The following is a 27189-nucleotide window of genomic DNA, read 5'->3' on the forward strand; positions in this document are numbered from 1 at the left end:
ATTTGTATATGTACAAAAACGACATTAACTGCAGCATTGTTTATAATAGCAAAACATTAGAAGTGATCAGATGACTATTGAGAACTGGTAAAATAAATTATGGTCTATTCAGTCAATGTAAAGTAAGGCTATGTAATTGTGAAAAGAATGAAGGTGTTCTTTTTGTACCAAAATGGGAAGATCTCCAAGATACATTAAGTAAAAGGCAAGGTTTAGAACATTGTATAGAAAGATGTATTTTGGATTAGCATATATATTTATATATACATATGTATTATATATTTCTTTCCTTATTAATATGTAAAAATACCTGGTAGGGTACATACAACTAATAACAGTAGTTACTCTTGGTGCAGAGGTAGGACAATGGATGAGAACTCTGTTGGTGAGGAAGTGGATGGTAGACACAGATTGTCTCTCGGCATATTTAAAGGGTAGGCTCTGGAAATAGAATGCTTTTATGCATATCCTGGCTCTGTTACTTTTTAGCTGTGTTATCTTGAGCACAGTGCTTAGGCACTCTGTGCCCGTGTTTTCTTCTATAAAATTAATCTTGCCAAACTCCTAGGGTGGTTGTAAGGATGAAATGAGATAACACTTGAAGTGCAAAGAACAATGCCTGGCATGTGATGAGTGCTCAATAAATGTTTGCTTAAGAGAAGAAAGCTGTTAATATTACAATGGGAATTTAATTTTAGATGTGACTTACACTGAAATGGGTGATAGGCTGTTTGCATATTTGCCTTCAGATAGGTACCATATTTTTCCATGTATAAGACACCCCCACTTTTCCAACCCCAAATTAAGAAATCAATATTTTAAACATAGAACAAAACACATTTTTATTTAGTAATTACCACAGGAAATGTTTACATACCAGTACTATGATATTATGCAGCTATCACTTTATTCAGCTTCTGGTGCATCACTGCTCTCTTCTTCATCACTATTAGTTCCAGACATATCAATTTCTGCAACTTCTATTGTATCACTGCTGTCTTCTGAGTCACTGTCTATATATGTGAGATCATCCTCATAAACCAGTGACATTTTCTGAGCTAACATTGTTTGTGTTCTCATGGCCAGCCCTTCTCTTTTCATGAAATTGAAGCACTATTTTGCCTTTCCTGTAAAATCAACAATGTTCATTTTGCTTGCAAACATTCTTGCCTGACATTGAATAAGCTTGGTCGACACACATAAGCCACTCTGGTGCTGCTCCATAATCTAAATCTTAAGCCTTTGCTCCAAGTTTGCCCATTTTCCTGGTTTTCCTCTTAAGCCCTTCTTTTTTGGCATTTTTTAATATATATATATTTTTATTGATTTTTTACAGAGAGGAAGGGAGAGAGATAGAGAGTTAGAAACATCGATGAGAGAGAAACATCGACCAGCTGCCTCCTGCACACTCCCCACTGGGGATGTGCCCGCAACCAAGGTACATGTCCCTGACTGGAATCGAACCTGGGACCCTTCAGTCGGCAGGCCGATGCTCTATCCACTGAGCCAAACCGGTTTTGGCTTTTTGGCATCTTAATGAGTTGTTCTTCCTGTTTTCTCCACTGTTTGATCAGACGCTCAGTGGGAGGAGGTCCAAATTGTCTCTCTGCAGCTCTTTTCCCATGCTTTTTTGCATAGCTGATTACATACAGTTTGAATTTTGCAGAGTAAGACAATTGCTTACTGGTATTTGTCTTTTTATTTTTTGACATCTTTATGGGCTCAGAAAGCTCTGTTCCCTGTTGCATCTGTGCACTGTCCACCTCCACTTCCAATTACGGTATAAGGCTCATGATTGGAGGAAGCCTCTTTAACAAGGTATGGGCAGCTACACACCTGCATGGCTCCCTCCTTGGCTGACTTCCATGTATAAGATGCCCCTTGATTTTCAGTCTAAGGATTTTAGGAAAAAATAGCATCTTATACACGGAAAAATACGGTAATACGTATCTTCATTTAGAACTGAAATTCAAGTATTCCAAAAAAATGAGTGTCTTCCTACTCTGTCCCATACAGTATGCTAAGATTGAAAGTACTTCTTTAACTTCAGTATTCAATTATTATGTTAAAATTGTTGGAGCTCATATTAAAAAATGTGCCAAAATATCAAAAAAATGTATGTTTGTGATGCTTAGAGGTAATGCTATATTTGAGCAAGATATAAAATGAATTGGATTTCTTTAAAGATACAGAAAAATAAAGGAATTAAAGTCCCCTTTTTTTGTTCCTTGGAGAAGCACATAAATAATGGAAGTTAGACATCATTTATTTTCAAAGGTTAATTATTTAATGATGAATAATTGGAAGATGTTTTAATCTACTCAGGTTGCTATAACAAAATTACTATAGTTTTGGTGGCTTGACTAACCAACATACACTGAGTGGCCAGATTATTATGACCACCTGACATTTGTAGGCAAATTAGCTATAATTTCGTGCTGAAGTTGCTAGAGGGCCAGACCATTATAAACAGGGAAGCAGGTTGTTTACCACGACAGTAGAAATGATTTTTTTCTGAAGATATGGGTGAACAATGCAATTTAACAGCCTTTGAACATGGTGTGTGTGTGTGTGTGTGTGTGTGTGTGTGTGTATCCCTTTGCACGAAGATTTGCACAATAGGCCTTTCTTCCCCTGGCTGCCGGCACCGGTTTTCCTCTGGCACCCGGGACCCAGGCCTTTGGTCCAGCCGCAGGGGAGAAGCCAAGCCTCTTCAGTCTTCGCTCCGCACCTGCAAATTAACCGCCATCTTTGTTGGGTTAATTTGCATAGTCGCTCTTATTGGCTGGTGGGTGTAACGGAGTGACACCAATTTGCATGTTTCTCTTTTATTAGTGTACACACACACACACACACACACACACACACACAGTGGCCAGATTATTATGACCACCCGACGTTTGTAGGCAAATTAGCTATAATTTCGCGCGGAAGTTGCTAGAGGGCCAGACCATTATAAACGTCTAAATAGCACAACATACCTAAGCATCGCTGCTGATCAAGTTCATCCTATCATGTTGATGGCGTATCCCAATGGAGATGGCTTCTTCCAACAAGACAATGCACCATGCCACGGTGCTCGTATTGTGCAGGAGTGGTTTCAAGAACATGAGGGAGACTTTACCTTGCTTAGGTGGCCCCCACAATCACCAGATCTCAATCCAATTGAGCATTTGTGGGACGAAGTTAAAAGAGCCATCAGGCAGCTGGTTCCACAACCATCAGATCTCACAGAACTGGACAGTGCTATTCATCAAGCATGGTGTCAGATTCCTCGCATCACCTTTCCACATCTTCTGGAGTCAATGCCAAGAAGAATTGCTGCAGTATTGAAGGCAAAAGGTGGCCCAACGAAGTACTGATGGGGTGGTCATAATAATCTGGCCACTCAGTATATATTTCTTACAATACTTGAGACTGGGGAGTCCAAGATCAAGGTACTAGCAGATTTGGTGTCTGGGTAGCACTTCACTTCCTGTTCATAGAAAGCCATCTTCTCATTGTGCCTTCATTTGGCAGAAGAGCTGAGGGAAAGGGCACCAATCTCATTCATGAGAGCTCTATCATGACCTAATCACCCCAAAGGCTTACGACATACTATCTATCACTTTGTAGGGTTATGAATTTTGAATTTGGAGAGGGCACAGGCATTTAGTTCATATCAGAAGGTATATTTTGTGTACTGTATGTGGAGGAACATAGGCACTTAAATAAATTGTAGTTATTCACACTTTAAAATTCTGACCCGCCCAAAAAGTAAGCAGACCTTTAAATTAAAAATAAATGCATTTGATTGCATCTCTCTTTTTTTATAGTTGTAACTATTTTAACAGCAATGCCAAATTTTTTTGCTTAGTATATAAGTATGTTAATAAACGGGGCATCTGTTTACAAGGTGCTTAACTATGGGAGAAATTTATATACATGAACTGATAAAATGTAGAGAACAAAAGAACATTTTAAATTTTTTTTCTTTTTTAAATATATTTTATTGATTTTTTTACAGAGAGGAAGGGAGAGAGATAGAGAGTCAGAAACATCGATGAGAGAGAAACATCGATCAGCTGCCTCCTGCACACTCCCCACTGGGGATGTGCCCGCAACCCAGGTACATGCCCTTGACCGGAATCAAACCTGGAACCCCTCAGTCCGCAAGCCGACGCTCTATCCACTGAGCCACACCGGTTTCGGCACAAAAGAACATTTTAAATGGAAACCATTGTATTGTAAGTTAGCTATCTCCATCTCTAAAATAAACTGCGGAAACAACTCCTCGTCCTTGTTTATTAATGCTTCTTGAATTCCCTCAGACTCACCTTAGGATCTGCTTTCTAACCCATAGCACCAACATTGATTCAGTTGCCAAATCTTATTGGTTCTTTCCTTAGTAACTCTCACATTTCCTTTCCTTTGCAAATGGCTAAATGCGTGACCTTCAGCTAGTTGCTTTAAATTATTAGGGCCAATAGTTTTTTGCTATCTCAGTCTAACATTTATTTTTATCTTAATTAGATCATTACTGGTTTATGTAAAAACTGGCAAAAAGTTTTTAACTGATGTTTTTGTTCCAATTCAGCCTTCCTATTAATTTAGGATTAATCTTTCTAAGGCATATTTCCATTTCTGTTGAATTTGCCCAGCTGAAGTACTATCTCCTACATCTCCCTGGTCACCGTTGTAAGAACTCAATTTGCATATTTTTGTGTAACGAAGGACAGTTACCTGGCATTCAGTAAATAAGTTGCTTGGCTGTCTATTTTATATGATTGTTTAGATAAAAATCTTCTTTACCATGCTAGAGAGTAGAAGCCTTACTTTAGTATAGATCTTTGTCACTGTGGTGACTACACTATGGTACACACAGAAGGAATATGAGTTTATTGAATGCACACATGGTCAGTGTATTTTATTGGATATGCTATAGGAAAGGAAGAAAATTATACATAGACTCTTGTTTCAATGAACTTGGTGGCCATAAGCTACATTATAACAGAAAATTTAAAATTTGAAACTGTTCTAAAAATGTACATGTTGGATATGATATATCAAAGTTGGTGTGAGCATAAGAGGAAGCAAGAATGAGGCTTGAAAGAAATTTATTATACTCAGATCTCAGAGAGAGGGGTCACTGTATGCCACACACAGATACAGGGGAAGACATCAGGGTAGTCAGGAGGCAGAGAACAAGAGCACAGGTTATGACATTTATTTGGGTTTCCCAGGGAAAGGCAAGACTGGGCAGAATAACAGTTTAGGATTGGCTAGTTTAATTCCTCCAGGCTTTGGGCTATAAGGTTGGTTTCTAGTTTCCTACTACCTGGCCTGGGATGATTTATGGTATGGGAAATACTAGCTTCCTGTGTGAGAGTTAGATACGGATTTAGTTGGTGTTATAAACTCTGGATTAGCTGGTTTGCATATGAAAAGCATGCTAGTAGGCAAGTAGTTCTCTTTAGGAATTTGTCCTGAAGGGACTGTTGCTTGCTCTGTAAGCCCCCTCACCTCCCACGTCAGAGCATCAAGAATACAGAAAATAAGAACATATGTTCATATAATTGACCCTGTGATGAATGGATACCAAATATATGAATAAATAATCTAAACACACACACACACACACACACATACACACACACAACAGAACAAAACCTCTGCTAGTGTACTTTGATGGTTCTTGCTTAAAAGAAATTGAAGTAAAGCAACTATATGACATATTTATGTTGGAATCTTTGTATTTCAAGACCTCCTTTTCTCTTCAGAGCAATTTCAGCAGTTCCTAAACATCCAGAAAGGGCTTTTCTTTCTTTCTTTTTAAATATATTTTTTAATTGATTTTTTTACAGAGAGGAAGGGAGAAGGATAGAGTTAGAAACATCGATGAGAGAGAAACATCAATCAGCTGCCTCCTGCACACCTCCTACTGGGGATGTGCCCGCAACCAAGATACATGCACTGACCGGAATTGAACCTGGGACCTTTCAGTCCGCAGGCCGATGCTCTATTCACTGAGCCAAACTGGTTAGGGCCAGAAGGGCTTTAAAAAAAAAATACGGTAAAGCCCTAAATTTTTATAAAATGTTAAGTATATTTGGAAAATCCATTATTAAAACATAATCATGTTCTTTAAATATTGTTAACAGAAGGACAATAAATAGGGGAATATTTATATGTTAGTGCCTTGATCTGTAAATAGGGATGATGGTATACCCTACTCATGGTGTTATGAGGATTAAATGAGATTACTATGTCATTTTGCACAGTGCCAGGCACATAATAAGCTCTTGATGTATGTTAACTGTATACCTCTATGTAGATAGAATGCATAAGAGGGGTATGAACTTGTAAACATACCCATTTGTAAACAATTTTTAAAATCAAATTAGAAATAGCTCCATATGAATATTATTTTGTGGGCTGTCAGCTAAGACATATAAGTCACTTTACATTAATTTTATATTTTATCAGGGAACTCAAAATGCTTTAATGGCTATGGGTTGTACCGTTTCAAATTTCTATTGGTAATAATTTAGAGAATAGACACTAATTTTTTTTGATGTTTTAGTCTTATTTCCTTCAGTCTCAATTTGTTTTATAATACACTTTATGATAATTACGTATAGATTATTTTAGAGATTCTTTACAAAGTGTCAGTAAACAATAACTTCAGGTTAGGAATAGGAAAGTACATGCCTTGAGTGAAGTAGCCTTTTGCTTCGTTGTTATCTCTGTAACAGAATTAACTATGATTATTTAAAGTTAAAAAAAGCATTCTGAATTATTTATTGTTGTTATTCACTAAGCTTGAGTGGTTAATGTCATCTTTCAAAAGTCAGAATCATAAGTGCATTAACTACACATTCAGTTGTTTAATTAAATAATTAAAAGAACCATAAGAAAAAAATACCCTTGTAGGTAACCAGAGTTGACAATTTAGTATTTATTTTCTCAGTCTTTTTTTCTGCATATATATTGGGGCTGAGTGACTTTAAAAAAAAATGTTTCATTGAGGAAGAGAGAGGGAGAAAGAGAAACATGGATATGAACATCAATCAGTTGCTTCCTAACTGGGCATCAAACCCTTGACCATTCAGTGCCTGGGATGATGCTCAACCAACTGAACCACATTGGCCAAGGCTGTGTGTGATATTTTTAAACAAGAATGGAGTTAGATAGTGCCTCTTAAATAAAATACTCTCTTGTGAACATTAAGTTTTTTTGTTTTTTTTAAATATATTTTATTGATTTTTTACAGAGAGGAAGGGAGAGGGATAGAGAGTTAGAAACATCGATGAGAGAAAAACATCGATCAGCTGCCTCCTGCACATCTCCTATTGGAGATGTGCCCGCAACCCAGGTTACATGCCCTTGACCGGAATCGAACCCGGGACCTTTCAGTCCGCAGGCCGACGCTCTATCCACTGAGCCAAACCAGTTTCGGCTGAACATTAAATTTTTAGAGATGGATTGTTCTTTTTAGAGTTTGGAGTTATTCAGAGAGAAGGAAAGAAGAAACATTTATAGCAACTAGGAAGGCATGGTAGTTCAGAGGATTTTGAAACTTAAACTTTGAAGTAAATAAAATTTGAAGAATTAAACATTGGCATATAGACATCTGGCAAAATTACTAAGGAATTGAAATGATGCCTCTTTAAATTAGTTATTTAACAAAGTGTATTTCTCAGTTTTAGAATTGTTATCAACATGGCTCTGCTTGGTGTTCATTAACAATACTGTTTTTCAGGCCCCATAAGTTAAACATAAAACATTAACAGAGGTTTTTGTTCTCCAAATAAAACATTGAAAATCATTTAAACTTTGTTAGAATTCATTGTTTTAAAATTCGTAATACATGTAGGACTTTATTAAACTCATAGACCATATTAAAAGTTAAAATTGATTGTGGACTTGCATCACACCTGGAAATAACCAGATAGTCCTTGATTTATGAATGAATTGTGTTATTAAAATCTTTAAAATGTTCTTTGCGTATGGAAATTTTGCTAGATAAAGAAGTTTTCAAACAAATCTTCCTTAAAACATATTGCACCTAAGTATAATATTTTAATAATTATATTTAAGTGAACTGTGTAACATTTTCTATAGAAAAATTCATTTGAGTTTTAAATTTGGATGTCAGAAAAATATCTGCACCCTTCAGCTATCCTGACTTGTTTAGTTCTGTTGGTTTATCAGTTCCAGAAAGTTCAGGATAGATATTTGTCGGCAGCATTTAACTTAACTAAGATAAACAATAATCTGATCATAGCCTCTGCTTCCTAGGTAAGAACCTCTTATCACTCCAAGTTAATTATTTCCCTAATGTTTTGATTTTGGGAAATAGGACATTTGTTCCTGTGGGGTCATTTTAGAAGTTGGGGGCTTTCTATGCCTTAAAACAATTCTTTTGTTTTTTTTCTGACTACCAAAATAATACATGTACTGTAGTCTTTTTTAAACTTATAGAAATGTATAATCTAAAAAATGGAAGTCACTTTCCCCCCTACATTCTAAAGATGGCTACTACTATTTATATTTCATGTCTTTTACACTTGTGTTAAAAGACATAATTTTATACACATTTATATAAAGGTCTGTGATTTGCTTTTTATTTGATACTAGAGGCCCGGTGCACAGGATTCATGCACTGGTAGGGGGACTGTGGCCTGCAGGTATCCAACACCCCCCCCCCCCCCCCCCCCCGCCCCAGTGGGAGCGCACTCATTCCCAGCTGTTCCCAATGCCCACAGCGGTAGCAGCTGCTCATCCTGGTCAGCAGAAGCTCCTGTGTTGAGCGTCTGCCCCCTGGTGGTCAGTGCGCATCATAGTGACTGGTCGACCAATCGTTCTGCTGTTCAGTCACTTGGCTTTTATTATATAGAATAGGACATTTGTCTTGTTAATATATAGACATTCTTTTTAATAGAAACATCAATTTTTATTACATGGATATTCCATAACTTACCTACTTATTGCTGGAAATCGGGTTATTTCCTGTTGTTTTTTCCCAATTACAAACAGATTCAATAAACATTATTTTACAATGTATAATGAGTTCTTAAAAGGAAAGTGGGTCAAAGGGCATCCATGTTTAGAATTGTAAAGCCTATTGCAGCTTCCTCTTTAAAAAGCTTTTTTTGGCTTATATTTTAAAGATTTTTTTTAGAGAAGTGTGTTTGTTTTTTGCCAATTTTGTGTAAATAGTTTTTGCCATTTTTTAACCCTTTGGGAATACAATAACACCACATAAGAATTTAACATCTGTGGATGACAGAGGATATAGAGTGACATGATAATGTTTATATTTTTTCTCAAATGGCTGGGTTAAAAATCTTTTTGTTCTTGCCTGGTCAACTGAGAACTGTAACAAAACCTTAGCCAGAACATAAGGTTAAACATATACAGTTGATTAATCAATTACACATCTGTTAGTAAAAGCGTGGGAAAGGAAAGAAAAGGAAAGAGGAATAAAAATATTTTTTTTATTCTACCCTTTTCCCTTATCAATACTGTAAACAACTGTCCTTTTCGCAGTATATTTAGTGCCTCATTTTTCACATTTTTGTACTTTTTAAAAAATATAGTTTTATTGATTTCAGGGGAAGAAACAGATTGAAACATCAGTGATGAGAGAGAATCATTGATAGGCTGACTCCTGCATGCCCCCTATTGGGGATCGAGCCTGGAATCCAGGCATGTGCCCTTGACTGGACTTGAACCCGGGACCCTTCAGTCCACAGGCCTACCAATGCTCTATCCACTGAGCCAAACCAGCTAGGGTGCATTTTTATACTTTTTGTTGTGGTGATTTTACAGTTTAAAATGATCCCTAAGCATAGTGCATAGTACTGAAGTGCTATGTAGGGTTCCTAAGCCCAAGAAGTCTGTGATATGCCTTACAAGGAAATACACTGAGGCATGAGTTACAGTGCTGTTGGCTGTGAATTCAATGTTAATGAATCAACAGTATGTATTAAGATGCCTTCAAACAGAAACACACATAAAAGGTTACTATTGGTCAGTTGCCAAAAATGTGATCAGAGCTTATAGGAACCTAACCCTGAATATTCCGTAGGGGCAGTGATTTATTTGCTAAATAAGTATTCATGGTGACTTCATAGAACATAATAACTACTGCAAACAACAGTAATTGATTGTATTCCCAAGTAGACTAAAATAAAATGACTATAGTTATAACTAGAATAATGATGAAGTTGCCTAGAAAGATGGTGCAGTAGTGAAATCAATCTTTAGCATCTTTCAGTTTTCTTCATAAGTTTTGTAGAGTTTTGCATCATCTTTTAAGAAGGTATAAAAGAACCCTGTAGTCACCATTTTTGTAGCTTTTCTTTTTTTTGTAGCTTTCATTGACCACAGTTGAGAATGCAGAAATTTTCATTTTCTGTCTTTAATGGCAAAGAGAAGAAAATTGACAGAGAAAGAAAGCTATTTCACAATTACTAGATAAATTAGAAAGTGAATGTGGATAGTACCACTGATGATGGTGAAATTGATCATTGAGTTTGGAGATAATTCCACATGAATTTTCACAAACTCAAGAATTGAGGAATATATTTCTTAGGTTCTAAAGGAAATAGGATGTTCTTATCCAGTTAGTTATTTAACAGGAAGGATTGTATCTTTTAGCATTTTGCATGAAGCTAGACCTATCCTGTATTGGCTAAAGTGATGTATAACAGTATTTTTTCTTATGTTGGTGCAACAAAATTTATTCGATGTAGCATGTAAGTGAACAAATGCTGAAATCAGATGTGCATACAAAGGTAATTCGGAGGAAATAGATGAAGTAGAAATGAAAATCATCATTAGGTTGAACATTTTAATTGGTTTTTATAAATCTAAAGACAATAATATTTGCATTATGGAGTAAAGAAGAGTATTATCTCCTTAATAAAATGATGTGCCATCAGTTTTCAAAAATACTGCATTTTAACAGTAAACGTGTAAAAAGAACCAGAAGTAATGATGAGGTCATACTGATCTGCTATCAGTATTTACAACTTGAATATATATATATATATATACCATTTCTCTAGTTTTTTTTTCTTCTCTGTTACTGCTCCTCTCTCTGAATAATGTATTTTTTCTTTCCCAAGGCAATGTCCTTTACTTAATGTTTTCTTTGCCTTTTTGTGCCTCCCAGAACTAAATGTTGTTTTTTTCCTTAAAGAGGAATATTGTGAACTGATATGGGCAGTGTTATTTTTCTCAAAAAAAAATTTTTTTTTTTTTTTTTTTACAAAGAATCTTTTTTAAAAAAATATGTATTTTATTGATTTTTTACAGAGAGGAAGGGAGAGAGATAGAGAGTTAGAAACATTGATCAGCTGCCTCCTGCACACTCCCCATTGGGGATGTGCCCCCAACCAAGGTACATGCCTTTGACCGGAATCAAACCTGGGACCCTTCAGTCCACAGGCCAACACTCTATCCACTGAGCCAAACCGGTTAGGGCTCAAAATTTTTATATGAACATTTTGAAGCATAAAGTTGAAAGAGTAGCACAATGACCAGCAGTTAAAATTTTGCCACATAATTTTTATCTGTATTATTTCTATTTTTAAAATATTTTTTTAAATTGATTTCACAGAGGGAGGGAGAGGGAGAGAGAGAGAAACATCAGTGATGAGAGAGAATCATTGATCGGCTGCCTCCTGCAGGGGATCGAGTCTGCAAGCATGTGACCTTGGCTGGAATCGAACCTGGGATACTTCAGTCTGCAGGCAGACGTTCTATCCACTGAGCCAAACCGGATAGGGCTATATTTTTAAAAAAACAGATTCCTTATTTCTGAATTACACTCAGCTGTAATTATGTGCTATTAATAAACTTTTCCAACAATCTTAGCATCATATCCTCATAATTCCATCTTGTAGCACTTATTTATCTAAGGACTCAGTTGTTTTTTAATGGGCATGCTTGGCAAGTTTTTCTTTTTTTCTGTCCTCTTCCTTATATATCCATACTCAATCCTAAATTGAATTTAATATTCACTTATCCCTCCCTTTTTTAACTATGTTACTTGACTTTGAATGGCAAATGTAGATCAGTGATTAAAACTTAATAGAGTTAGCATACTATCTGGTAATAGTAAACAATGTTAGCTGTTGGGTTTAATATGAACTCTGTTTTCTTTTTCTCACACAGGACATCATTGAGGCAATCTTTCTAGTGATTTTTTTTCTGGGTTCATTAATTCCCCTTTCATTCTTGCTTATCATTGACTTTCTTTTCAAGCCATATTATTTTCAAGCATTTAACCAGAATTTGACCTGGATGTGAAATGTCTCAATGTACCATTGATTTGACTTTCTAGCATACTAGGAGGAAATTATTAAAGCTATTCATTTTGATGAGACATTTGGAAAAAATAGTAATGTTTAATAATTGTACAAAGAAGTTACCAGTTTTATGTATTTGGTGGTAGAAAAGCCTCTGTTAAATATTATCCCCATGGCATATAACTTGTTAGTGTTTCTTTCCTTTCCTTTTTTTGAGTAAGGAAAGGTTTATTGATCCAGAAGGCCTAGCTAGAGAGGATGGGAGAACTAATTCTCAAATCCACTTTAAGAGAATCTGGAGTTTAGGCATACTTTATTGTCAAGGAGAGGTGAGGCCAAGGGTGTGTGCTTAGACAGGTAGGCAACAAAGCAGATCCAAGGAACAGCTCAAAATTTAAAAATCCCTTTGTTCTTGGCCTACCCTCTTAGTCTGGTTCTATAGTCCTTATTTTGTGCATATTTCCCCACCTCTTCCCTGAGGAAGGGGTTGCTCAAGCCTCAAGCAGAATTTCTTTAGTAATTCGGTATCTATAGCAGGAGATTTAGCCTGAAGGTCATTGGAGAGAGCAAGCATTTCACTCTTGTAATTCCCCCCTTTTTGTTCATCCTTTAATTTTGAGGGAAATAGGGCAACTGAGTCCAGGTTCAATTAAGAGGAAGGATTGGCTTGTAAAATGGAGTCAGATTTGTCACACATCCTGTTGCTCTTAATCTGACTCCTACAATCTCATGGGAAGTCATAGGGAGTAATATTTTTTAAATAATATATTTCTGAAATAGTTATACTGTCTCAAAATAGGTATCTCAATACTTTGATGGGACTAAAATTCTGAAAGTACCAAAATTACTTATCTTGAGTTATTACTATGTAGAAAAAAAGAGCTTAGGTTAGTTTTAAAAAGGGAAAACATCTGTTTTATACATTTCTTTAACTATTTTCTCTAACAATCTATTTAATTTTTATTTTGAATAGACAGTATATTCACATGGTTCACAAATCAAAGTAATATAAGTACACATTATGAAGTTTGCTCTTATTGTTTAACTACCCTGTTTCCCCCTCTACTCACACCTCCTACAGGTAACTATGTTTATTAGTTTTAGTATATCTAAAGTTTCTTTATGTAGATGTAGGCAAATATGAGTATATATTGTTAGTCTTCCTTATGAAAAAAATAGCAAATCATGTACACTATCCCACATCTTGATTTTTTTCTGCTTCACTAATAATGCCCTTGAGATCTTTCCATATCACCATGTAAAAATTCACTATTTTTTTGTAGAGCATAGTATTCCAATGTGTACATTAAATCCTTTTTTAGTGGATATTTAGAATATTTCTAGTCTTTTGTTATTATACACAGTGTTGCAAATATACATAAATACACACATTCTCTCACACACATATTTATAACCTGTCCTTTTAGGTTCTCCAGCTGGGCCTATCTAGACAAAAGATAGATTAACAAGAGAAACAAGAGAAAAAAACAAGTTTATTAACACATGCTTTGCACTTACACAGGGGAGCACTCAGTAATGAGTGATTAGAGGTGTTAGAAGGTGGGCTTATATAGCATCTTAAAAAGAGAACAATAAATGTTTAGATAGGTAACAAAATAGAAAGGACTTTGAATTTCTGGGGTGGCAAATTGTGGGAAGGTAAGTAATACAGGCTAGTTAGTAAAATTTATGTAGCTTTTACTGGTGCCATCTCTAAGGGTCCCGAGTTGTATCTGGTGATTAACTTCTGCCCTTCCTGGTAGAGAGGGAAAGGGGACACATTTACAAGTGTATGTTCCTGCTTTTGGGCAAATACCAGAACAGAGAGCTTTTCTTGTATTCTCAGTGGCCTTCAGCTGAAAATAATCCTTATGCCAAAGTGGCATATTTTGGGGTGGCATACACTGCTACCCTTCAGCACTTAGGTGTATCTGTAGGATAATTTCCTGGAGATGGAATTGCTAGGTTCAAAAAGAAAATAAAAATATTTTGTTAGGTATTGCCACCTTCCTCTCCCATCAAGGTTGTTCTATTTTTTATTCCCACTATCAGACTCCCACTATTAATGTATGAGTGCCCTTTTCCCCAACAGATTAGGTCTTTTTACTGTCTCCAAAATTTTGCCTTTTCCAGAATGTCACATAGTTGGAGTAATACAGTTTGTAGCCTTTTCAGATTAGTTTCTTTCACTTAGAAAATACACATTTAAGTTTACTCCATGTCTTTTCATGGCTTGATAACAACTCATTTCTTTTTAGTGCTGAATAATATCCTATCATCTCGATGTACCATTTTATCCATTCATGTACTGAAGGACGTTTTGGTTGCTTCCAAGTTTTGACAATTATGAATAAAGATGCTATAAATACCCATGGGAAGGTTTTTGTGTGGACATAAGTTTTCAGCAACTTTGGGTAAATACCAAGGAGCGCAATTGCTGGATCATTATAAGTGTGTGTTTAGTTTTGTAAGAAACTGCCAAACTGTTCTTCCAAAGTGGCAGTACCATTTGCATGCCCACCAGCAATGAGAGGTCTATAGCTCTATATCCTTGCTAGCATTTGGTGGTGTCAGCATTTTGAATTTTGGCCATGTTTATAGGTGTATAGTGGTATCTCATTTTAATTTACAAATTCCCTGATGACTTATGATCTATTCTAGACCATCCCTTCATTTGTTTAACTTGCCATCTACTTCTATTTTGGTGGGGTGTCTGGTCAGATTTTGGACTGTTTTTTATTTTTATTTTTTTATTTTTTTAATATATTTTATTGATTTTTTACAGAGAGGAAGGGAGAGAGATAGAGAGCCAGAAACATCGATGAGAGAAACATCCATCAGCTGCCTCCTGCACATTTCCTACTGGGGATGTGCCCGCAACCAAGGTACATGCCCTTGACCGGAATCGAACCTGGGACCCCCCAGTCCGCAAGCCGACGCTCTATCCACTGAGCCAAACCGGTTTTGGCTGGACTGTTTTTTAATTGGGTTCATGTTCTTATTGAGTTTTAGAGTTTTTTCTTGTATTTTGGATAATAGTCCTTTATTAGATGTCTTTTGCAAATTTTTTTTCAGTCTGTGCTTGTTTTCTCATTCTCTTGATAAATGTAAACTTTTATAATAAAAGGTTAAAAACCACATAGAAAAGTACATAAATTAAAAGTGTGTGTCTTGCCTTGCTGGCGTGGCTCAGTGGTTGAGCATCAACTTATAAACCAGGAAGGTACGGTTGGGGCATATGCCTGGGCTGCCAATCCCCAGTAGAGGGTGTGCAGGAGGCAGATGGATGATTCTCTCTCATCATTGATGTTTCTCTCTTTCCCCCTCCCTTCCTCTCTGAACTCAGTAAGAATACATTTTTAAAAATTGTCTGGCTCTATGAATTCTAAGTGAACATATTATTTCCCTGTTTATGTTATCAGTCTTTTTACTGCTTTTAGTTTGTTTTGCTATATAATAAATTGAATTTTCTCAAATGGGTACATGGAATCTCTTCTTAACTCAGGACTTTAAGTGTCTTCCAAAATTCTTCCCGGTATCTTTCAAGGCTTTAATCCCATGTCCCTTTTGTATATCTTTTATCTTAGCACTTAATCACAATCCCTTATCCCACCTGTTATTCTATACATTGTAAACTCTTTTGGAGCTAGAATTCTTGTTTGTTTTTTGTTTGTTTGGGTTTTTTTTTAGTTTTTTTTTTAGAATTCTTGTTTTATTTGTCTTTGTGTGTCTAGAGTTTGGAGCAAAAGAAGTATTATACGCTATTACTGTTTAGTATGAATGATTGTTTCTTGGATTTTAAGTGCCTTTGATTTTATAGCCATTGCTCTCTAATTTAGGTATTCTTTGTTTATTATTGTTTAACCAACCAGTCATTCATTCCTCTTGTCATCCTAACATTTTCTGCTTTTACTAGTTACCCTTGAAGATTGTTTTGGAGAAACATTGACTTATTTCTGGGGCCTCTGTGAGAGAGTAGAGATCTCTTGTGTGTTTTCTTTCTTTCATCATAATTAAAACTTATGGGAATGTTTTGATGTAAACAAATGATGCCATACTTATAAGTTTGTTTTCTTAATTTTTGGGGGGGACAATATGTTATATCTTGTTTTCCCTTTTTGTATGTTTCTGCAATATGATTTTATGAAAACGTGCATACAAAGAGTGAGAGATTAGTATAATGAACTGCCACATACTGTTCACAGCTTCTTGTTATTAACTCATAGTACTTTAAGGTAAGTACTTAAAATATTGTTAGAGGTGTACAGATTCCTAGAGGCTATTTAGGGCTAACCTTCCACCCCAAAATACAGGATGGTAATTCAGATACAATTTTAATTTCTCTATACATAGGGATTTAAACCTCTTTGATGTGATCTGTTTCATTATTGAACAGTTGTATTTGTATACAAAGCTAAAATATGCTTCTGAAGAAACCCTGTTTGATTCATTTTAACTACTTCAACACGAGGCTTCCAGTTTATTAAAGACAAATTTATAGCTTTCTTATTAAGCTAAAAGAATTAATTTTAAGTGGCATCATAAAATAATTCGTGGTGGACCCTGGCCTGTGTGTCTCAATGGATAGAGCATCGCCCTTCGCATCTAAGGGTAGAGGGTTCGATTCCCAGTCAAGGGCACATACCTGGGTTGCAGGTTCTTCCCAGGCCCTGGTTGTGGGCGTGGGGGGGGGGGGGTGTGGAGGGGGCACAACCAATCTATGTGTTTCTTTTTCTCCTTTCCCTCTCTTCCAGTCTCTAAAAATAAATGGAAAAAATATCCTCGAGTGAGGATTAACAAAACAAACAAAAACTTGGGGTACTAGTAAACTGATAAGATATTGCACATTTTAGGACTAAGGAAACAATTTCACTTTCTTGACTGATTTGTCAGTGGTTACAGATAGTCTTATGAAGGGCCAATATTTAGAATTAATTCTTAGTTTAAAACTTGAGCACGTTTTAACCACATATGGAGTTTTTATGTCTTTGATGTTAAAATGGCAGTCGATAAACTGAAACCCTTTTGTTGTGGTCACATTGCCTTTCAACTCTCTCCTCAGCATAACCAGTAGATGCTTCATTTATGAGTTCTGTAAAAAATTTGTTTCCTATCAGAAATTGCCAATTCAGATTATTTCATTAAATTCAGAATCACTCCATAGTGGTATCTATAGGGTAATGTATGTGTCAATTATTTTATTTCTTAAAAAAAAAACACAGCCCAGGTTATTTAAGTGATTCCCTTTTCAGCTGGACTCTCTTATATTGGTAAATGGCTTTGAATGAAGATCACTTTCTGAGAGAATCTTTATAAACCCTTAACATTTCCCCAAATGTTCAAGTCACTTAATACAGGGTGTCCCCCAAAAATATGTACACACTTTAACAGCTGGTAGCTCAATTTTGAAAATGAAATGTATTTTAATAAACACTGCCTATATAGTTATTCAAAGTGTGTGTATACATTTTTTTGCAACACCCTATATTCCGAGTCAATCATTCACTATGATATATATATATATGTATATTCCACAATGAAAACTTTGTATGGAACATATTTGCTAGATTTTTCAGAATAACTAAAGTTATACTTAGTCTGTATTTCAGCATTTCCTTAGCTTTTTTATGCAAGATGAAGATTGTGTTTTATTTCCATTGGTAGTTCTAAACTAGAATATGTTTTTCTCCTTGATTTCTGTAGAGCAGGTTGTTGCCCTGGATGCCCAAAATATTATAGCTGTTTCATGTGGAGAAGCTCATACATTAGCACTAAATGACAAGGGCCAGGTGTATGCTTGGGGTCTCGATTCTGATGGACAACTTGGCCTGCTAGGATCAGAGGAATGTATCAGAGTACCCAGGTAACAAAGGTGACCAAAAAGAGGTCTTTAATAATCTTTTATCATAAATTTATTATTAAATTTTCCTGTATACTTTGGGCATGTAAAAGTTGACACCTATTATATCTCCCCTTTGAATTCTGAAGTTTACTAGTTAGGTTCTTACCTTTAATTTGGGTGGAGTGCCCCATTTTTTATATACTTTTGTTTTCCCCCACATATCTTGACTAGCCCAGCTATTGACATAGTAAATATTGATTGGTTGCATGTTTCTCTATCTTGTTTTTTTAGTGTTTATTGTTTCTATTCAGTACAGAAGTTCCACATACAAAAAAGTTTCACATGCTTAGTGTAAAAATAATTCAGCTACTTTCCACTTTTTTATATAGCAGTGACCATAATTTAATTTATGTTAACCATTAAAGTCATCATAGAATTATTTTAAAATGAAAAATAAATAATGCTTCATCAATGTTGTAGCCTTAAAGATTTACATAAGGCATAATCATTGTTTTAATGTTGAAAATTGTAAGAACATATCTAGGTAAAAATATAAAGATTTAAATAAAAACATCTAATTTATTTTAGATAAATAAATAATACATGAAGTCATGCTTAGTTTTTAAAATTATACAGTTTTTTTTGCCTCCTTAAATTCTTGCTCTTTCTTCCTAATAGTTATAGGGACAAAAGAAATCTCCAGGGAACCAAGGAATTAAGCTAATTTTAGGTAGCACTTTTTAAGCACACATTTAGATATTTTGTATTTAATTTAAAATTGATGTTGATTTTGGTTTAAGAGATATGAAGTAATACTTGGATAAGAAAATGGAGCACAAGAACTACTAATATATATCAGAGCAGGAACTCTCATCATTGTTAGAAATGAGTTTTTTGTTGTTGATCTTTTTAAATTAGGGAAAGGTAGCTCCTTTAATAAGCCTGTAACCTTCCCTGTGTTGTAACATATTAAAAGTTTTTTTATCTTTGTTCTGACATTTTATATTTGTTGTAGTAATAAACTGTTGAGATACATCACAATCACCTATTTTTTTTATTGAACCTGTAACTAAATTTCACAGACCTCAACGAATTTCTTCCCCCTTGTTTCTTTTGCGATAACAATTAAATACTTGGAGCGTTGAAACAAATAAGTATTCCCGTTATGCTTTTAATGTCTCTTAATGATGGTTCTGTTGGGGGAAAAAAAACTTTTTTTTTTTAACCAAGTAAATTAAATTCTTTGTCATTTCAAATTTGATTTCTTTCAGAAAATGGTATTTTGCAACCATTGGTCTTTGGCTAGGTAATACAAAGCATTCATAGAAACATAGTGACCACATGTTTGTCATATTCTCTATTTTTATTTTCTCCCAAAAGTAATTGTTGTAGGATGGGGTTTTTAATTTAAGATTTAAAAAATTTTGTGGTTTTAGAATTGAAAAGAGACGTACATGTTAGATTTTCTAGGTTAATATTCTCAACCATGATTCATGGCAGAGCTTTCTAGTTTACCCTCATTTTTACTCCACTGGTGTCTTAATTCTCACTACTTACATTTTTGTTTCTATTCACTTCTGGTATATGAGATTTCAGTCAGTAATCTGTAGAACAGCGGTTCTCAACCTGTGGGTCGCGACCCCTTTGGGGGTCGAACGACCCTTTCACAGGGTTCGCCTAAGACCATCGGAAAACACATACATAATTACATATTGTTTTTGTGATTAATCACTATGCTTTAATTATGTTCAATTTGTAACAATGAAAATACATCCTGCATATCAGATATTTACATTACGATTCATAACAGTAGCAAAATTATAGTTATGAAGTAGCAATGAAAATAATTTTATGGTTGGGGGTCACCACAACATGAGGAACTGTATTAAAGGGTTGCGGCATTAGGAAGGTTGAGAACCACTGCTGTAGATGATTAGTAAATGGGAAAGAAAGATAACTGGTTTTTATATTTGTTAAATAGCTATATATTAACATTAAGCTGTGTTGTCATTTTTCCTGTTCAAGCTCATCTGTTTTTTTGTAGACTGCTCTGTCTGGTTTATTGTGACATAAACATTGTTTTTACTGATATTTCCAAGTTTTAAAGGTCAATTTAATATTTCAGTAAAAATATACTTTTATGAAAGACTGCCAATAATTTTCCTCTTTAAGTTTCAGTACCATATCACTTTTTAGATGCAAGGCTTTTTCTAGATTCTTAGAGACATCAGCCAGCTTTGTAAATTTCACATACATTTTGAATAAAATGTATCGAAGACAGGAGGAAACTCATATACTAATAGATTTTTTAAAATTACTGTTTATGATTTTCACAACAGTGATCAGAAATGTGAGGATTCACATTAGACTGTACTTTCTTGAGAACAAAATCCATATTTATGCTAAAAGATGAATACATAAATTAAATGATACTTTAAAATTAAAGAATGTAAAACTAATAATTGGAAATTTGAAATTCTTACTACTTTGATAATCTTTTTCTACTTCTAATTTTGTTATGTTTTGAAATAATCCATTCTTGAAAAAGACTGAAATTATCAATATCAGTGGTCTCTGTAGACCTGAATTTTTGGCTAGTTATTTCTTTTTATGTAGAATATAAGTTATACTTTTATTTTTAAAAAGTTAAGCCTGATTTTACTATGTTTAGTTTAATGTAACTGGAAATACATACTTTCCCATGCAAACTTTAGAAAAATAATTGTATTAAATTTGTAGCTTATTTTTTAAAGTTCTGTTTATCAGACATGGGTGTGATATGATCCTTGTGAGAACAGCTGTTTTTGGACTGTAGAAATCCAACAGCTTGGTCAGAATTCATTTTCTTAATTTCACTCAGGTTTAAATATATGTTAAAATAGTTTTAATACTAAAGTCTCGAAGACTTTATAAACTTACTCTTTAACAGTGTATTCATTACATACTTTTTGTAAGGCACTGGGGTAGATGCCAGGGATTGTGTGGGTATAAGACACATAATCTGCCTTCAGAGAGTTTATTGTTTAACAGTACACTGGTAATAAATGAATAAGTATGTCAGTAATTAATAGTGATAAATGCTGCAAAGGAAAAGACACAGGATACTGTAAGAATGTAGTTTTGACATGTTTTACTTGGTTTGCAAATTGGACTTGATTAATTCCTGTTTTTGCATTGCCAATGTTTGCTTTGGTAATTGCAGAAAAATGAGCATTTTGCTACCTTTTTAAAATCTGAGGGTACATTAGATCCTTCTAACTTGTTGGATTCTGCTAAATTATAGCAACGTAACTTTCAGGTTTTATATTTAAGACATAAATCCACTAAATAAAAATATTTTTAATATAATAATATGGGATTAGAGTAACTCATCTTTCTCCTGCTCAAAATTTGATTTGCTGAAGCTGCCTCCCGAAAATCATGTGTATCGACTCTCTGGTCAGAGCTTGCTCCGGACTTTCATTTGGTCGAATCAGGTCAGGTGGCAGTATCAGGTAAAGGGAAATAAGAACATACGTTTCCTTCCCACTTTTTTTCTTTAAAACATTCATTCAGTAAAAATAATAGAATGATCAGGTAAAGGGAACTGCTTAAGAAAAACCTGGGATGTTTGATGCAGTTACTTGATTTTTGTATTGTTTGAGAAATCATATTGCAGTTAAGGAAAAATCAGAAATGGGAGAAAAAAAGAAACTATAAAAATATAAGGAAAAAACGCAAGACAGCAGAAATATGACCGAACATGTCAGTGATAATAAGTGTGTATTGATTAAATTTTCCTGGTAAGGAATTAAGTTGAATGTCACTGATTTAGATGCAAAGCCAAGGGGCCAAAAGGAATTGATTTCATAATTTGTGAATTGGTAGTAATTCACATAATAGGAATGTTACTTGTTCTTAACCTGATAGAAGAGAACATATATTAAACTAGGCCAGACATCAATTTTAGACAAATTAGATCATGTACATTTGTTTTACAAATATATTACAAGTTTTATGTGTTAAGCTTTTTTAAAATTTTTTTTTTAAATTTTGACGATATAAGAAATTGTAAAAGCACTCTAAGGGATATTTGAGGTATGCACATAGTTTGCTAAATGCCCTTTCGAAGTATTTTCTCATCACACTTCTAATTTTCTTTATGTCTATATTTTGTGTACTGACTTTAGCATAAATTTTTGGTAAATTGGGCATGTATAAAAAATAACGAACTGCTAGGTTGGTAGGAAACAACTTGTGCATAGTAGGTGGTCAAGAAATAGCATATATGAATAGTATTTAGTATCAATTTAATAAATGGAATTAACTGATCCTGATCTCTCTTCTTCTTTTCTAGAAATATTAAATGTTTATCAGATATCCAGATAGTACAAGTTGCTTGTGGTTATTATCATTCACTTGCACTTTCTAAAGGTAAGCATTGTTTTTATTTTATTTTCCTTTTTCAGTTTTATTACTTGATACTTTAATTGAGCAGAAAGTCCTCCAACTTTGTTCTTTCTTAAAATTGCCCTGATTCTTGATTTTTTTCCATAAACATTTTAGAATTAGCTTGACAGTTTTCACAGACGCACAAACTATTGGGACTTTGATTGGGATTGCATTGTCTCTGTAAATCAATTTGAGGAAAGTCTTTACACAATGTCTTTTAGTTCCTGAACATGCTGTATCCCTCCATTACTTTAATCTTTTAATTTTTCTCAGTATTTTTTTGTTTTCTATGGAGAAGACTTAGGGCTCGTTTTATTAGACTTTTCCATAGGTATTTGATATTTTTTGTTGTTGTATGGTGTCACTGTTAGATTATATATTGCTAGTATGTAGCCATGAATGACATTTATTTTTGTGTCTAATTGTTTCTTTAGTTTGTTAAATGCTATTCCTTCATAGCTGGGGAAAGTTATAACTTGCCTAATCTCATTTGATTTCACACATAAACTTTTTATAAATAAAAACAGAGGCCAAGATTCCTATTAGCTTTGTTTGATTTCCTTTCTTATTAGTTTAATTTTTTCATATGCCAGCTAAGGATTGTAACTTGGGTTAGTTAAGAAACTGCCATATGTTCATTTTTACTTTTAAAAATAAGTTACAGTAGCTTCATTATTAATATTGTTATTTTAATTTATTAAATGTCTGGTGAGGCCTGCTATGAACGAAGCACTACGTTAGAGCTGTAGGAAAATATAGATAAGTTAACATATTGCAGATGGATCATGAGAATTCTCGCTTCATATTACACAGTGTTTTACAAAGTATCATACTTTAAAAAGATATTAGCTTGTAAGAACATGTAATAAATAACTTCAAAATGCAATGGGTATTTAATTTTAAAGCATGCCTTTAACATTTATGTAAAACATTTTTTGTACTCGTTCAGTAGAAACTTATCTGGCCAGTGGATAAAGTTAGCAGTAAAACTACTGGTCTGCAGTATGTTAAGAGACTTATCTTAAGATAAGTTAAGTTTTAAGGAACATACCATCTAGTGCAGGGGCGGGCAAACTTTTTGACTCAAGGGCCACAATGGGTTCTTAAACTGGACCAGAGGGCCGGAACAAAAGCATGGATGGAGTGTTTGTGTGAACTAATATAAATTCAAAGTAAACATCATTACATAAAAGGGTACGGTCTTTTTTTTTTTAGTTTTATTCATTTCAAACGGGCCGGATCTGGCCCGCGGGCCGTAGTTTGCCCAGGCTGATCTAGTGGAAGAGACAGATATACAAATAAATAGCTATAAATTAAGGGAAAATATATGTGTGTACACACACACACACACACACACTAGAGGTCCGGTGCATGGATTTGTGCACCAGTGGGGTCCCTCGGCCTGGCCTGCGGGGATCAGGCCAAAACCAGCTCTCCAACATCCCCCGAGGGGTCCTGGATTGCAGGAGGGTGGTTCTCGGGTGATGCACCCCAAAATCAGGCTCCCTCCTCTCTGGTTCCTAATGCATCACCCAAGAACCACAGCTGCCAAGTCACCGCAGCTCGGTAGCTCCTGCATTGAGTATCTGCTCCCTGGTGGTCAGTGTGCGTCATAGCTACTGGTCAGAGTGTCTGCCCCCTGGTGGTCAGTGTGCATCATAGCTACCATTCGGAGTGTCTGTCCCCTGGTGGTCATTGCGCATCATAGCTACCGGTCGGATGGTCACTTAGGCTTTTATATATATAGATGCTACTTTGAACAAGGTAAAAGTAAAATGCAAGAGGAATGAAGAAAAAGTATAGTTAGTTCCAGTCAGTAGAATTAGTAGCAATAATGAGGGGATATGTATTTGATGCAAGTCTTGAAAGATCAGAAGAATTTACTCAGAATTGGAGAAATGGTTAGAAACAGCTAGGGGAAATGTTGAGGATTGGCTAAGGTGATAGTATTAGTAAAGGCATAAGATCAGGGAACTATTTTGTTTATTTGAGTATTGACATGTAGTTTTATGTGGGTATTGTGAGAGCATGGGAGACATGCTCATACTTTAGTTGAAACTGAAGTAAAAACAAATCTGTTACAAACGGCCTTAAGTCCCATATTAAGGAATTTAGACTTTTATAAGTAGTTGGGAAACTGGCATCCCTATATTCTTTATTGTTACTTTGTCAACTTCTCTTTTAATATTTTGGTAGGTAGACCCATAATAAATTTAAACCCAGAGGTTTTACTGTTGAGGGCAGTTTTCTATTTTGACTCATTGGTAGGTAATCTTTTGCCTTGTTCAGGTTTAATCTTAGTACAGTGTCTTATTTACTGAGTGAATCTTTCTCTCTCTCATTTTCTTTCTGTCTTTCCTTTTGACCACTTAGTATGAACTAGACACTCTAGCATTGGTTCTCAACCTTCCTAATGCCGCGACCCTTTAATACAGTTCCTCATGTTGTGGTGACCCCCAACCATAAAATTATTTTCATTGCTACTTCATAACTGTAATTTTGCTACTGTTATGAATCATAATGTAAATATCTGATGTGCAGGATGTATTTTCATTGTTTGCGACCCACAGGTTGAGAACTGCTGCTAGAGTGTGCAACATTCAGTGATAAGCAGTACACTTCTAGCCCTTAGGATACAGTCACACAAATAACACTGTGATTACATACTATGAAAAAAGACTGTAAAGAAAAAATCTTTAGGATATTTAGAACATGTAATAGAGCAGTGGTTCTCAACCTGTGGGTTGCGACTCCTTGGGCGGTCGAACGACCCTTTCACAGGGGTCGCCTAAGACCATCCTGCATATCAGATATTTACATTACGATTCATAACAGTAGCAACATTACAATTATGAAGTAGCAACGAAAATAATGTTATGGTTGGGTCACAACAAGAGGGACTGTATTTAAAGGGCCAGAAGGTTGAGAACCACTGTGAGGGACTGAACTTAATCAGAGATCAGAGAGAGCTTCCTGCTGGGGGAGAGAGGAAATGAATTAGACAAAGATGAAGGGGAAATTTAGGCGAAAGGAACAGCAAGTGCGAAAAATCAGCATTTTTCAGGTGAGCAACAGTATCAAATCTGCATTTTTATATTTCTATGTATATGTACAAATGCCTGCTAGTATATGCATAGATTATTTCTGGAAGTACTTATCAGTAATTGGTAAAGAGTAGTTATTTCTTGGGAGAGTAACCAAAGGTCTAATTTTAGAGAAAGACTTACTTTAAGCGCGTACTATTTTATAGTATGAATTTTTAAAAATCAGTTGTTAGTGAATTAGTTATTAGTTTAATGTATTAGTTTCGTTTATTTATTTAATAAAAATAAATAAAAAATATGTTTAAAGTTGCAAAAGAGGGTGGCAGTGTGGGGACAAAAGTGACAAGCAGACTGAACTATTATAGGAACCAGTTGAGATGGTGGGGAGTGGATCTATTTGATGAATGCTACTAGCATATTATTGATAGCTGAAACCTTGAGCTTGGATGAGTGCCTCTTGGGAGAAATCATAGAATAAAAGTAAAACCTGAGGAATATTAAAAAGAGATGGTCCTTTCCTGAGGAGAATAAAGTTACTTGACTTACCATTCATCACTAAAGTCAGTCAACTTAAAGTATACTAAATATAGAATGTTCTTCTAGGTAATATTATGTTTCCATATAAGAAATAAACTTAAGAGGAATATGTGTTTCCATCTGATAAGAGGAAGAGTATCTCAGAATAACTGATGATTTTCAAATGAAACTTTGTGTGAGACAAATCGTTAATTTTATGATTTTTGTTTTACAGCAAGTGAAGTTTTCTCTTGGGGACAGAATAAATATGGCCAATTGGGTTTAGGCACTGACTGTAAAAAGCAAGCTTCACCACAACTGATTAAGTCTTTGATTGGAATCCCTTTCATGCAAGTTGCAGCAGGAGGAGCCCATAGTTTTGTACTCACCCTTTCTGGAGCTATCTTTGGATGGGGACGCAACAAATTTGGTCAATTAGGTCTTAATGATGAAAATGGTAGGTTCTCATTACTATAAACGTGCTTTTAAGAAGAGCTGATCTTTTGAAATGGATCAATGATTCTTAGTGTCAAAGAGAAATGTATTGAAATTTTAAAATTTCATTTGATGATAATTTAGGGGATGGTGGGAGGCCAAAAAAATAACATTTTATCATAAACTATAGAAATTATAACTGCACAAAAATTCTTTGCTGTTGGATGTTCATTAAAAGAGGATTGAAAAACATTACTTCAAATTGGTAGCCAAATTATAGGCCAACATTGGTGAAAAGAAGCAATACAATTATTTTGAAAAGTAACAAAGCATTAATCTTTGAAATTTTCAGGGAATTAGTAAAATAATTTGGATTAATCTTTAGTTTGGGCTTCACTTTTAACATTAATGCTAGAGTCTTGAAAATAAACATTTTGAATTAAAAAAATTATAACTACTTGAAACAAATTGGTATCTTGGAATTGATTTTTCTTAACTACATTAGGTCAAATGCCAATACTTGAAATACAGAAACTGAGTTCATAAAGTTTAACATAATTGTAATAACAAAAGTGAGTTGTTGGTCTAGTAGCAACTGGTAATGATAACCAAATAATACTCT

At 34.8% G+C, this 27189-nt stretch overlaps 1 protein-coding gene across 1 annotated transcript in view; it reads left to right on the forward strand.

Annotated features, from left to right (window-relative positions):
- The window catches only part of HERC4 (HECT and RLD domain containing E3 ubiquitin protein ligase 4), a 112125-nt gene that overhangs the window by 13290 nt on the left and 71646 nt on the right, over positions 1 to 27189 (forward strand). The window contains exons 4-6 of the mRNA XM_081105049.1: positions 18003 to 18162; positions 22478 to 22554; positions 26368 to 26589. Coding sequence (XP_080961175.1) covers positions 18003 to 18162; positions 22478 to 22554; positions 26368 to 26589 — 459 coding nt within the window. The remainder of the gene's footprint in view (positions 1 to 18002; positions 18163 to 22477; positions 22555 to 26367; positions 26590 to 27189) is intronic.

Source organism: Myotis nattereri, assembly GCF_964212035.1.
Source record: "Myotis nattereri genome assembly, chromosome: 13".
NCBI classification, from domain to species: domain Eukaryota; kingdom Metazoa; phylum Chordata; class Mammalia; order Chiroptera; family Vespertilionidae; genus Myotis; species Myotis nattereri.